We start from the raw sequence: 14,190 nt of genomic DNA, 5'->3' as shown, positions 1-14,190 counted from the left end.
AATTCATTAGAGTTTAATTTTTTCATTAAGATACTCGGCATATTTTTAAAATCTATCCCTCTTGTTAATGCAATTGTGACAATACTGCTTTGTCAAAGAGTTTCATGCAAACGATGTAAAAAAGAGTCATTCTTCCAACCTCCACAATGTGTCATTCCATATAACGTATAACCTTTGTGACACAGGCATTCAAAACTTCCAGGATAGTTGATACAGATATGGTCGCAGGTCCTTTCGAATGAACATTCATCTATATCTTGATTTAAAGAAAGGGAGAGAGGAAGTATTATGAGAAGCTGTATACTTAACCAAAACACATATTGAAATTATCCATGTTTCTTAATAGCCTGTCATAAATCATGGTTAACAGCTGTCAAGCTATGAACAAAACATACAAGCTTTGATTTTCGGCAAGCAGAACTTATGTGCTTCCCACATGGAACAAATTCTCCACATTCAATGGCATACATTTCTGTATTTTCTTTCCCAGAGATTATCTCCATTAAAAAGTCACCTAATGCAGCTGCTGAGTAAAGAGAAAGGGACCAATTTAGTATTTAAAATATGGGTTGAATTGTCTTATTCAGCTGTAGTGTTCATTTTGACCACAGAGAGTCACCACTGAATCTCTATCCTGTATCACACCAGAAATTAACTTTGCAATCTGGGATTTCAGTTTCATTAAATTTATTTTTTGCTGGTTTACAAGATAATAGCCTTCACTAAGATAATAGTTACCCTTTTAAAAATTCATGTTTACAACTGTATATAATGTTCTTTTTCTAAGTACTCAAAAGTTTCACATACATCCTCATTCTGATTTGAGTATAAAATTTCTGAGATACTTAAACCAACAGATAATTTGAATGAATATATTATGTGTGGTTCCCCTTTGGGGAGACTCCATATTCACTTTGGGAAGTACTTTTCAATCGGGACTGAAATGTTCTGAGCAAAGAAAGTGCCATTTGGGAATATGAAAACAAATCTTTGACTCAGATTTGAATTTTATGAAAATAGATGAAGTCATGGATGGCTCGTAACCTCTGATTTGTACCCCTCAGATGCAAGAAAATAGGAAAAAGGGTTTCTTGGCGCTTTTTTCTCATCATACTTAACCATGTTCATTTTTAGACATTTTTTCCCCAAATCTAGTGGGGCGGGGGGAAAGAAAAAAAGAAAATCCCGGCTTTGCTCACCTGTGTCACCAGACTTGTATCACTGGCCAGCCACCTGTACCTTTTTCTCCCCCCAAGTGTCAGGTGCATTGAAAACCAGCCTGATGCTAATAATAATACTTATTATTCAATCTCTATTTCTAAACAGAATGCCCAAAACATATGAGAAGAACTGGTTATGAACTGTTTCTTTGAGGGGCCATCTGTGAAATTATACATATGGGATCTATGCCTGTATGAATTCCCATTCAGATGTGGGTTTTTCTTTCTAATGCAGTGTTGTCCAAACTTGGCCACTTTAAGATGAGTGGACTTCAACTTCCCCATGCTGGCTGGGGAATTCTGGGAGTTGAAGTCCACTCATCTTAAAGTGGCCAAGTTTGGACGACACTGTTCTAATGGATCTTTTTCAAAATTCTGTAGTGGCCTATTTGAAGTCAGTGCCACTCCAGATGAAGCTGGCAGGATTTAACTTCCCCCCTTCCTACCTCATCCAATTCCCGTATTGCTGCAGGACCAGGAGAAGCAAAATGGAGAGTAAGGTAGAGTTCCTAGAGAGGCCCATTTCTGTGGGGCTACCTTAGACTTTTCCTCTGATCTGGGAGCAGGAGGAAGAGGTCAGCCCTCTCTCAATCCTATTCACACAACACAGCTGCTGGGGAGCAGGAATTAGTGTGGGTCTGAAACGGGCAGTTTGGGATTCAAATTAACCCCCCATCCTCCTGCTGTTTTGGTTGTGGTGTCCACACGATATGCCTCTGCGTACTTATATTCTTATGATCTTGAGAATATTAAAGAAGCATGACTTAAAAACAATCAAAAGGCATTTTATGTACTCCAAAGCAATCCTCCTTATCTAGGTCAATGGCTGATCGTCCGGCCTTCCTTTCCCTTCCTTTCAGACCTTAAATGCCTACAAACTTTCAACCTAAACAGTTTTCTTTGACTCTTAGTAAAACCCGCTGCGAGGCTATGCCCAAACCTCTGCATTTTCTGCAATCTTTCTCTACAGACTCCCCAGTCTGTTGTGGAATTCAGCACTGGGGATAGAAAAGAGAAAGCTATTTCCATCCCTTACTCTACAGAAGAGGAAGCTTATTATGAGACAAAGAAAGGACTCTAGAATTTATCCAGGATACATGCTCTCAGTCAACTGCTGACTCCAACCATTTATTTGATTCATGCAGGAATTGGATTGTCATCTTCACAAAGTCACAGTATATCCTCCAGTTCTTAGTCCTATTCAGTATCTGCAAGCAAAAGTTGCAACTAGGATGAGAGGAGAACTTTACACAGATCCCCAAACTAATGCTTGGCAGTGTGCTTGTACTTTGCTTATTTGGAGCAAAATGAAATTGAGTAACATGTCTTTTCTGATCTAGAGACTATAGAGCCTAGAGTGAAAAGAGGTGAGGCTCAAATACAGTCAGGACCAGAAATATTGGAACAAGGATAACTGTTTTGGCATTTGGCCTCTGTACACCACCACATTGAAGTGGAAAGGAAACACACCCAGATGGGAGCGAAGTCAGGACTTTCAGATGTAATTCAAGGGGTTTGACAAAAGTGGGGCACTAACCATTCAGGAAGTACAGCCAGTGGCATACACACACACCCATCGTTGGTGGCTCATAAGTAATGGGAGGAATGGCTGGCAAGCAGCTGCATGGCCAGGTGTGGCCTGTTTCCTGGGTACCCCATGACCAATCAAGCACATAAAAGGCCTGGAGGTGGTTCTGAGTGTTACATTTGCATTGGGTAGCTGTTCACTGGAACTCTCAACATGAAGTCCAAAGAGGTGTCCATGCGAGTGAAGGAGGCCATCATTAGGCTGAGAAAACAAAATAAGCCCATCAGAGAGATATTGGGAGTGGCCAATACAACAGTTTGGAACATCCTGAGAAAGAAGGAATTAACTGGCAAGCTCAGCAACAGCAAAAGGCCTGGAAGACCATGGAAGACAACTAAAGTGAATGACCGCAGAATTCTGCTCATGGTGAAGAGGAACCCTTTCACAACATCTAGCCAGGTCAAGAAAGCTCTTGAGGAGGTAGGCATATCATTGTCAACATCTGCAGTCAAGAGATGGCTTTATGAATATAAATACAGAGGCTTCACAACAAGGTGCAAACCACTGGTAACACTCAAGAACAGAAAGGCCAGATGAGACTTTGCCAGCAAAGACCTAAAAAAGCCTGCCTAGTTCTGGAATAAGATTCTTTGGACTGATGAAACCAAGATTAACTTGCACCAGAATGATGGGAAGAGAAAAGTATGGAGAAGGAAAGGAACAGTTCATGATCCAAAGCATTCCACATCATCTGTCAAACATGGTGGAGGTCGTGTTACGGCATGGGCATGTATGGCTGCCAATGGAACCAGGTCACTGGTGTTGATGGATGACCTGACTGCTGATAAAAGCAGCAGGATGAATTCAGAAGTGTATGGGGCTATACCTTCTGCTCAGATTCAGCCAAATGCTGCCAAACTGATAGGATGCCGCTTCATATTGCAGATGGATTGTGACCCAAAACATAGAGCAAAAGCTACCCAGGAGTTTCTCAAGGCAAAGAAGTGGGATGTTCTTCAGTGGCCAAGTCAGTCCCCTGATCTCAACCCAACAGAGCATGCTTTTCACTTACTGAAGACAAGACTGAAGGCAGAAAGACCCACAAACGAGCAGCAGCTGAAGGCAGCTGCAGTAAAGGCTGGGCAAAGCATCTCGAGGGAGGAAACTTGGCATTTGGTCATGTCCATGGGTTCCAGACTTCAGGCAGTCTGGACTGCAAAGGATTTTCATCCAGGTATTAAAGGCGATCCTTGTGTTTGCTAAGATGTTGGTGTGTTCCATTACTTATGAGCCACCAATGACGGGTGTGTGTGTGTATGCCACTGGCTGTACTTCCTGAATGGTTAGTGCCCCACTTTTGTCAAACCCCTTGAGTTACATCTGAAAGTCCTGACTTCACTCCCATCTGGGTGTGTTTCCTTTCAACTTCAATGTGGTGGTGTACAGAGGCCAAATGCCAAAACAGTTATCCTTGTTCCAATATTTCTGGTCCTGTCTGTATCTTTCGTTCATTAGCACCAGCCAATTATGTATTGTAAACCAAAAAAATAAGTGCAAACCTTTTTTCACATTATTTTCTGATTCCTTCCTCCTAAATTTTACATGGTGGTGGTGGCAATGACCCAACATTATCCATCTCACAGTTAAGCTTAAAACCAGTCTTCACTATGGGTTGCTTGAAGGCATTGCAAAGAAAGAAAAATCGTGGTTAATAAGAATAACAAGTTTCTGCAGTGAAAGTTGCTAATGGTTCCAGATATACTCATTTAAAGAAGGAAGAAATTGTGTTGAAAACCAATCTCCCTCCTTCCTCCCTTCTAGATTTTTACAGGTTCTAGATGAGTGTATCTAAGGATGAATTGTCCAGAAGATTAGCAAAGAAGAACTCTAAGTTATTAAAAGGTTGGCTGCTTATCCGTTCACAAAATCTTTCCAGTTTTCTTCAATTTTGATAAAACGATTCATTCAAACACTTATTATCTATCTGATGACTGCAGGTGGTGACCGTGCCTGGCTGACCTTACCCGGATTCAAAAACTAAGCAGTTCTATTTAGTACTTGGGTGGGAGACCACCAGGAATTCCTGAGCTCCAGCCTGCATTAGGAAGTAAAAAGAACAACATTCTGCCAGAAGATATGGGCAAACCACTTCTGTACTATTGCAAAGAAAGCCCCAAGGGCAAAATCTTCAAGGAAGGAGCTCAGGCTAAATATCAGGAGGAATTTCCTGACTGTATGAGCTGTCGGCTAGTGGTACAGGAGGCCACAGGGTGTGATGAGTTCTCCTTACTAGAAGTCTTAAACAGAGGCTGAATAGTCCATCTGTCAGAGATGCTGTAGTGGATCCTGTGCTGATTGGAGGATTGAACTAGAAAACCTCTAAGATACCTTCCAACTCTGTTCAAATAACATCCCAACATTTTCCCATGTTTTTGTGATATTGAACAAATGGTTGGTTCACACTCACTTATGAAATAGTAATTGCAATGTTTTACTTCTCATCATCTGCATATCATCCTTCCTTGGAGAAGTTCAGGGTCGCATAGTCTGAACCTCCCATTTTATTCTCTCAAGATCCTGGGAGGTGGGTTAAGTTGATAGTTAACATGTCCAGCTTAATAGTGTAGCAAAAGTGGCAGAATGGCCAAATACTACTGTCATTCCAAGCAAAGGTCAGATGCAAATATTGTCTGGAGAAAATAAGTGCTCTTGGTGTGATAAAGCAGCATTTTCATCCCAAATTTAAATTATTTTAGTAAGACATATTGCTACTTAAGTTTTGGCTTGAGATGTTTGATTCAGAGGTTCTCCAATTTTTAAAAATCAGTTCCATTTACATTTTTAGCTGTCAAAATGCCCAATTTGAGGAACCTAAAAGAAACCGATACAACTTTTGCTGGATTTAAAAGATGTTTGCCTAGGTACATCTGAAGTAACAGCCACGTACATTTTATATTCTTTCACAATCAAATAAGCAAAGACAGAAAACATTATACGATCTGCTGCTTCTTATTACCATGATTTTACATCTTTTACCTCAAACGAATGTTATTTTTAAGACTAGAATGAACAAAAATACCCTTTTTTGGATTTTCTGATTTTAGTGGTGAAAAAAACAAAAATAAAGGATCTAGTCCCTTTACTCTAAGCTTGACAATATAAACGTTTCAGACACATGTTCTATTTCATGAAATCAGTCTGTCAATTTTGATAACTTAGAATAGATGTTTTATTGTTTACCCTTAGCAATGTGATTAGTAAAACCCAAATGCAGCTAGCGAATCAAAGAAAAAAGAACTTTTAGAGGAAATGGCTTTCGGGAAGAATGCAGTTTCTGTTAGAAGTGAAGTAGCTAATAAGTGTACAAAACACACCTATCCGCTATACTAAGGAGGCTCGTAATACTCAACTTTGGAAATTAGACCAAACGTTCAAGTTGGAAACTTTTACAAATGATGGTCATCAGCGTACAACAAAAAACTAAATATCCATAGATAACAATACATTCTTATATGGAGGAAGATTTAGCATGAGTAATACAATGCAGTTGTCATGAATTAAAGTGACTGTGGGCTGATCTGCATGACCAGCTTGTCCCACCAGCATGAGTGGGGCCACTGACTGTTTCTTGAGAGCAGGAAGGCACGGTGTTCTCTTCTACTTGCCCCCAGCCTCCAGGAAGGGAATCTCTCCCTGTCTCTTTCTGTTATGGTCCAAAAGTAGCATTTTCTGATCTGTGCCAGCTCAAACATTTGCGGAATTCACCTGCTGTGCCAGCTGGATGCTGGCAAACACCTCTATCCAGTTGGCTACTGGGTGCTGTGGCAAGAACGCTTCCTCCCCTCCAGTCATTGGTCCCTGCCCTCAACAGCCATTTTTTTTTTATAAGTTCACAGTGGAACAGTGGACCTGTCATCTTTCTTTTTAGCCTCCAAACAGCAGAACAATGAAATAATATACCTTTTTTTAAAAAAAAAAAGCAGGTGAAATTGACAAGAGTTCTGCCAATTTCCGTGTTAGCCCAAGTGACAAGGAAAATGGTAAAAATATGGAATTCCCTTCCTCCCTCCAGTCCAGGAAGGGAATCCACCAACCAGGGCTGTAGTAAATTCAGTCCTAGCAGAATGCAAGGCCATCACCAGGACCAAAGTGGAGGAAAGGGTTGACATCCAAACAGGAATTTTTTAAGCGGCCTCATTTCTAGCTGGTTTATGCACAGGAGACAAGCAACTTAAGGCTGCGGTGCAGAAAGGCCTTTAGACAACTTGAATGAGGAGATCATTCAGGAGCTGTCACTGATTCAAAGAACAGTTGAGGAAGAGACCTGCTGTCTGCTGTCTGAACTGATCTAGAATGCCTCCCAGGGTGAACACAACAGCTTATTGATATCAGAAGAGAAGCCTTAGGATTCAGCTTGGGAGTGAGGGGGGAAAAAGGAATTTATTGAAAATGTTGAATTGGAACAAGTTAGAAGAGCAGAAGAAGCTCACTCATAAATATGTCAAGGACACAATCCTGGAATCTTACAGTAATACATTCTTGAGTCCTCATGTGCCTATTATTTCAGGTCACTATATCTTGGTCTGTTCTACATTTACTATCCTGATTTACATCTTGGCTCCTGTTTCTTTCCCTCCTATTGTTGCAGTGATCTCCTTGCCTTTGACTGCTGGCCCTTTCCTAATGACTGTGACTTCCTTCTGAATTCAGAACTGCAACAATGGTGTTTCACTTTGAATTGGACAATAATTCACTCAATCCTATGCTATGTGAACAATTATTCCAGGAAGTTTTTTTTTTTTTTTTTTTACTGAGTAGTAATTCCAGTAATACTCTAGACATTTTAGTTGAGGGTATTTCTGGAAAAATGAAAAAAAGATGGAGGAAGAGAACGTGAGTCTGATTTATTTTGGAATAAGTACTATGCTATGAAAAAGAAGGCAGGGAAAATAAAATTGTTGCCGTACTCTATGCTGTGTACAAAGGATTGTGAAAGGTGGACTCCACATTGACATAAAGCACTCTTCTCATCCTAGTCACTTTTAAGAACATAGATAACTTTTCATAACATAAATTGCTTTGTATTAATTTCATAGCCATAAATCCCCACAGCTATAAAATCCAACTACATATGAAGGAAGACTGACGAAGAAAACAGTGAAATTTGTGCAGCCCCCATGGTTTTTCCCTGATTTCTCAGTACTTTAATACAGTTATCCAAAGAAGCACTTTCTGCTAGTATGTTCTTGCTTTGCAGAGCAGAGGTCGTTTAGTCCTGATAAGAAAGGTTCAGATGGGGCTGAAGATGAGGTAGCTTTAGAGGTGGAGTCCCAAGAAATCATCAGAGGATTCTGAGAAGAAGGATGAAGGAGAACTGGAGTGTAATGGCTGGCAACTAAAATGGACTTAGATAGCCCTGAGTGTTAAAGATCTATGGTTTTAATAAAAAGCAGAGTGGCCTGGAAAACTTGAGTTTGATTGGGTAGTATTTATTATTACACCTGTAGGGGCAAGTATATCACAGGTGCTAATGGACAGGTGTCACATTGCATATTGTCTCATGCCTCGCCCACCCTCTAGGCAATAACTGTATACAGTATTCAGTCCAACTTCACGGGTTACCTCGGCTATTATCTTCACAACTAATCTGTAGGCTAGAGATCTTGGGTCTTCCTCATCTATGACTAATGCTTTGCCTATTGGAATAAATTGGATTTTTCATGAACGTGGAGATAATCACCCCCTCCTCCAATTGCTTGGATATTTATTTTATTTATTAAATTTTTCAACTGCCCATCTCCCCCCAATGGGCGATTCACAATAAACATTAGAACATAAAATATATAAACACATAAAACCATAAATTAAACATAACTAAAAAGAAGAAGGAGAGACCAAGGGGATGAAAACCTGAGGCTGAAGGCCGAGGCCTCTATGGGGCTAGCCATCCCCATGCTTGAGGTATTCTCACCCCACCCCAGGCCAGGTGGCAGAACCAGGTCTTCAAAGCCTTATGGAAGGCCAGGAGTGAGGGGGCCAATCGCACCTCCAGGGGCAGGAAGTTCCAAAGAGCGGGGGCTACCGCAGAGAAGGCCCGCCTTCTGGACCCCACCAGTCGAAGTACTTTCACTGAGGGGGTCCGAAGCATGCCCTCTCTGTGTGATCGGGTGGGACGGGTTGAAGTCATAGGGGAGAGGCGGTCCCTTAGATAACCTGGCCCCATGCCATGTAGGGCTTTAAAGGTGATAACCAACACCTTGAATTGGACCCGGAAGCAAACTGGCACCCAATGCAGCTCACGGAGCAGAGGCATTATATGGGCCCTCCTTGGGGCACCAACAATAGCCCGCGTGGCTGCATTCTGGACCAGCTGTAGCTTCCGGATATATTAAAATGCACCACAAATTTACTGAAGTGAATGTTGGTGCATAATCAGATCAGTTAGCTTTCTCTTTAACAACATGATCATTCTTTTTCTGGAACAAATGATAATTATACTTCCTACGCTAACTATTTTGCAGGAAGCTTGATTAAAAATAATTGTAATGAGAACAATAACAAGCTTGTATTAAGAAGAATATGAAATTACTTTGGTAACAATAATTTAATTACTGCCAGGCAGTGGTAATAAAATTCACATAGCAACCTAATTTTACTTAATCCTGTTGTTAAATCATATCAAGAATGTGTGAAGAGAGAATAATTACCGATGAATGAGGCAGCTTACAAATACTGGAAAATAATATAACGTAATATATCAATTTGAAAAGACAGAAGATACACCTGTGTGATTTGGAAAACACAGAGAACACAAGGGTCAGAAAGCTGCTGACAAAATCCCATTCTAAAGCCAGGAACTGAGTTGCTTCCAAGTCTTATACGTGCTATGAATTTGCACGTATCTCAGGTCCCAGCACAAGAAACAGACCTAGCAATCCTAAACCTTTCATGCAAAGAATGCAGACAAACAGAGCGACTGGTTAAGAGAACAAGCAGAGTTCCAGAAGGCAAGCAAAATGGAGAGCCAGGTAAACTAACAGCAATACAGTTAGAGAAGCATAAAATCGTGCATCGTTTTTTCAGAATATAATTGGGAAGTTCATGAGTACTCTTTGCGTGTGGCCCTTCAGCCAATTAGGAGTAATAATCTAACCCCAACAGCAGCACTCTCTAGCTTCCTAAGAAGCATATCCATGTTGTTAAGGGGAATATCATGAAGCACTATGTCTACAGTAGTGTTGTCCAAACTTGGCCACTTTAAGATGAGTGGACTTCAATTCCCAGAATTCCCACAGGTGGGATGAAAGCTAAAATGACAGAGACAGAACTGTTACAGATGTCCAATTTTTGCAGGGCTTCTCTTTCCCCTTTTTCTCTAGGACTTTGTTTTGGATGAGAAGGGGCTATTCAGATACCATTGCTGAATAGATGAGTTAATAGCAATTTGGGAAAAAAAGAAATTCATTTTAATTTATTGAGTCTTCCTAGGCATTTTGTGGATTATTAGTTCTTCAGATGTAATATTTGTACAGAACGCAACTGAAGTAATGATCTTGAGAATAATACATACAGTACATACATATAGCCTTAAATATAAAGCTGAAACACTAAACTTTGTATTGCCAACATAAGGGATAGGAAACGAGTTAATTTAAAAGAAGATTTTGTTTCCTCCAGTTTCAGACTAATAGTTATGAAATATTTCATTACTAGAAACAGAAAAATTAAATTATTCCACATTATCCCATTGAATTCTTAACCAGTTGACCAGAAATAATTCAAACCTTTTGTTACACTGTTCTATAGCATTTTGGTAAACTCTCCCTCTTCACTGCTGCAGACAATGCATGAAAAAGGAGGATTTATTATCTCCCATAGAAAAGAATAGCTTCTTTGATTTCTACCGAGAAAACAAGGAGTTGCAGTGACATCAGTGTGTGGGAACAGTATTTGCTCTCAGCTGTGGCACTGGGGTATCAGTGTCCAGAATAAGTACCAGATTTGGCTTCCCTCTAGACAATGTTCTTGATAAAAGCCTACTGAAAGTCATCAACAGGAGTCATTGTATATTAGGAAGAAGTCATGGAAGATGGGATCCGTACTTCTCAACACATACACATCTTACCAAATGGAGATTTTAAAATTCTGCTGTCAATTAAAAACAAATTTTTATTTTTTAAAAAAGAAGCTCATCTTTTCATCCTGCCAAGATTTACAGGCTGAAAACTGAACAGTGAGGGTGCATTACAGCTGTAAGAAGTCTAGACAGATTAAAAAAAACACAATAGTATCTTTGCAGATTTGGTATAACAAATTCCTATTTTGAAATTCTACCTAAGTGAATGTGTGGAAAAGATTATGTCCAGTAGCTTCAGTCCAACTTGAATCCACTTAGCTAGATAGGAAAAAGTCCAATTCCATCCAAATGTCTATATGTTGGGTTCATACAGACAGATGTGAAGTCCTACCATATTTTTCAGTTCAGTTCATGGACTTTTCAGTGAATATCTTGAAATCCAAGCTGGGATGGCAGCCACTTGAAAGTCATATGCAGAGCTATCTGATACTATCTTGCTCCCCTCTCTGTATGAGGACATTAAATGAAATCAAGGCTGGAGTGTCATTGCCTCCTCATGAGTAAAAGCGTGAGCTTTAATACTAGACTTTCCCCACATGACAACAGTTACAACTAGAGAGGAAGATACATCACCTGGAGAACTGCTCAATCAAGATACATCTGCAGAATTGGTACTGACATATTGGTATTGAACAATGAAAAACTTCCAATAGAAATGAGTTTGTGTTTCTGTTGCAAAATTTCTGCTCAGTACATTCAGATTCTGATAGGCACGAAGAACAGCTCAAGGAGAGCAAATTAGGGGACTGGAAGTTAAACAGAGATGATTTGGTTTACAGCAAAGAGTAGAAACTGGAAGAACAGAAAATAGATAAGGACAGAAACAGAGGAGAATAACAAGCAGCAGTAAGAAAATTAACTGAGGCTGAAATTCTATTGATTATAGGGCCTGTTCTGAACTAGTTTTTTGCTGGTATGACTGCTTACTTCGCAGAAAATGGGAGGAACAAACAGGCACAGCTATTTTAAAACTGCTTGAACTTCTGCAGTTTTATTTCATTAATATAATAATAAAAGCAGGGGTGAATCAAAAACTTGTGTTGCCAGAACCTTTCCAAACTTTACCTGGAATCCACAGTGTCTGTGGTCTTCCGTTGCCTGGAAGGCAGAATGAGCCAGGGGGACTGTGAAGCTCATCACACCTTCTACTCTAGTGGAGCAGCTCCAAACCCACCCATCAAGATTTTTGTTCAAATGGTGGTGATGGGGGGAGTTGTGTGGGTTTTTAACCTCTTTTTGTCTTTGGATGTAACCCCCCCCCCCTATTTTTGTGAAAGCATCCTGTGTAATCTTTTGGGTGGTGCCTGCTGGATGCCCTCCCCCTCGGCTTCAGAGAACGACAACAGTCTGACATGGTCACCCCGTTTCCATCTAAGTGGAAGAGATAAGTTCAGTCATTCTTCTTTCTGCCAAATTCCACCTCTCCATACCTTTCACCTAATAAGATCTCAAAATATTTTCACACACAACCAGGGGAAATGAGGATCATAATTTTTTGGTTGAAAGTTCCAGGATGATTAATTCTTTGAGCCTTGTCATAAAAATAAAACTCAGAAGGATTTTCTAGTGAGAAGTGGAGTCTTCTCTCTGTGGAGGTTTCATCATTAACTCTTTCGCACCTCCCGTTCAAAAGGTGAGAAAGAAAGGAAGTTGCTATTCTTAGGCTTATTTAGCCTGTACCACTCTTAATCACCTACTAGGCTGTTAACTACATCAAACAAAATGGGTTGACTAGAACCCTGCTCTATGAAGTGCTAGCTCTCTCTAAGCAGGTTTTCACTTTCTCTATGAGGTTCTGGATCTCTCCTTATGTTTGTTCTCTCTAGAGAACAAATCCATTTCAGTTGTACATCAGTCTGTCATCTCTGGATAGAGCTAGCCAGAGGGAGAAGAAATATAAGTATCTGGGGGAACTAAATCAAACCTGAAAGGAAATGAAATGGAATTCCAAAGTCTTTTTATTTTTAGAAAGAAACTATTGGGACAGATTTAAACATTCGTTTCTTAAAAAAAGGTGTGAGGGCACAAGATTTGGAAGACATAAGACCGGGAATAATATTGGTAAATAAACATGGCAGACTGGATCAGTGGCAGAGGGGTGAAAGAAATGCACTGGGGCCTGAAATGGAAGTACTGCAAGTGGATTGTACCCTCTAAATTATTTGAATTATTTAGACTAATCATCCTGCTTGTCCATGAAATTAATTTGTTTTCCAATGCATGTGAAGTTAGTTCTGTTTTATAGGTTACCTTGGGAAAGGTTGGTATTGAGAGGTGGCATACTTTTACATAAATAGCCCTCTATATTCATGAGCAATACCAGGAGGGCTATACCACGTGCCCTTTCTGGATATTGCTTTGAGTCTGGAAACTGAGTGTTATAAATTCAAGGAATTTATTTTCCACCAAATATAATTAAACAGTAGCATTTCACAGGACAAAAATCGAATATAATAAATCTAAACAATATACACTGTATTTTAAGAAAAGTTCAATTAAAACTTTCTGATTCAGTTATCGGAGGGATTAAAATGCCAAAAATAACTAGGCACGAGTCTTTCAGCAGCACTGAAAAATGTCTTGCTCCCTAGCTACTGAAAAAAGGAAAGCTCTACAAAAGATTTATAAACTGAAATGATGAGTAACCTCAGACCACTCTTGCTTCTTCCACTGAAAACAAACAACAGGAGATTTTGCCGGTAGAGAAAGAAAGGAAATACAAATGATTCATACTTTGCTGATTGTTTGATCTCTATTACCTTCCTTCCTTCTTTCCTCCCTCCTTCCCTTGCTTGAGTTCACCAATTATCCTTCTGGAAATCATGACAAGACTAAATCCAGAAATCACCTGTTTCTGCTTGTAAGATACTAACAATTTATCAGTAAGATACTAACTTTTATCAGTCAACTCTAAGTATGTATCTCAGACCTAAAATAACATTTGTTATTCATCACCACACCATATTGTAGTAATGACAAATATCCTGAGATTTCTACAACTTTCCTGGCCTCTTCTCAGTCAAATTCTGAGGGCCAGAAGAGGATCCTTCCATGACTTACAAAGAAGGGGAGTGGGCTCAGTATTAAGCATGTGCTATTTTTCTCTGCATTGCTCCTCTCTGGAGTCCTATAGCAGGATGACCTGGCTGGTTCAACAACTTTCTGCTCTTCTTAGACACAGTTCACATGATAAAAATCTTCACGACACTTTATTTTTCTTTTTGCACGAAAGCCATTTTGGAGAAAGAAAGAAATCTTTCTTGCAGGGAGAGATATTTCAAACAAATCATACAAAATAATTTAAC

The 14,190-nt window shown here is 39.8% G+C and overlaps 1 protein-coding gene across 2 annotated transcripts in view; it reads right to left on the bottom strand.

Annotated features, from left to right (window-relative positions):
* Positions 1–14,190, bottom strand: part of SCUBE1 (signal peptide, CUB domain and EGF like domain containing 1) — a 200,010-nt gene that overhangs the window by 26,256 nt on the left and 159,564 nt on the right. For both annotated transcript variants that reach the window (XM_088151777.1, XM_088151848.1), the window contains one exon: positions 140–256. In XM_088151777.1, coding sequence (XP_088007903.1) covers positions 140–256 — 117 coding nt within the window. The remainder of the gene's footprint in view (positions 1–139; positions 257–14,190) is intronic.

Source organism: Python bivittatus, unplaced genomic scaffold (genome assembly GCF_059951505.1).
Source record: "Python bivittatus isolate LINGU-HERP-01145 unplaced genomic scaffold, Pbiv_v1 ctg000010_np1212, whole genome shotgun sequence".
Taxonomy (NCBI): Eukaryota; Metazoa; Chordata; class Lepidosauria; order Squamata; family Pythonidae; genus Python; species Python bivittatus.
The sequence above is the reverse complement of the archived record's forward strand: the minus strand, read 5'-3'. Positions and strand labels throughout refer to the sequence as shown.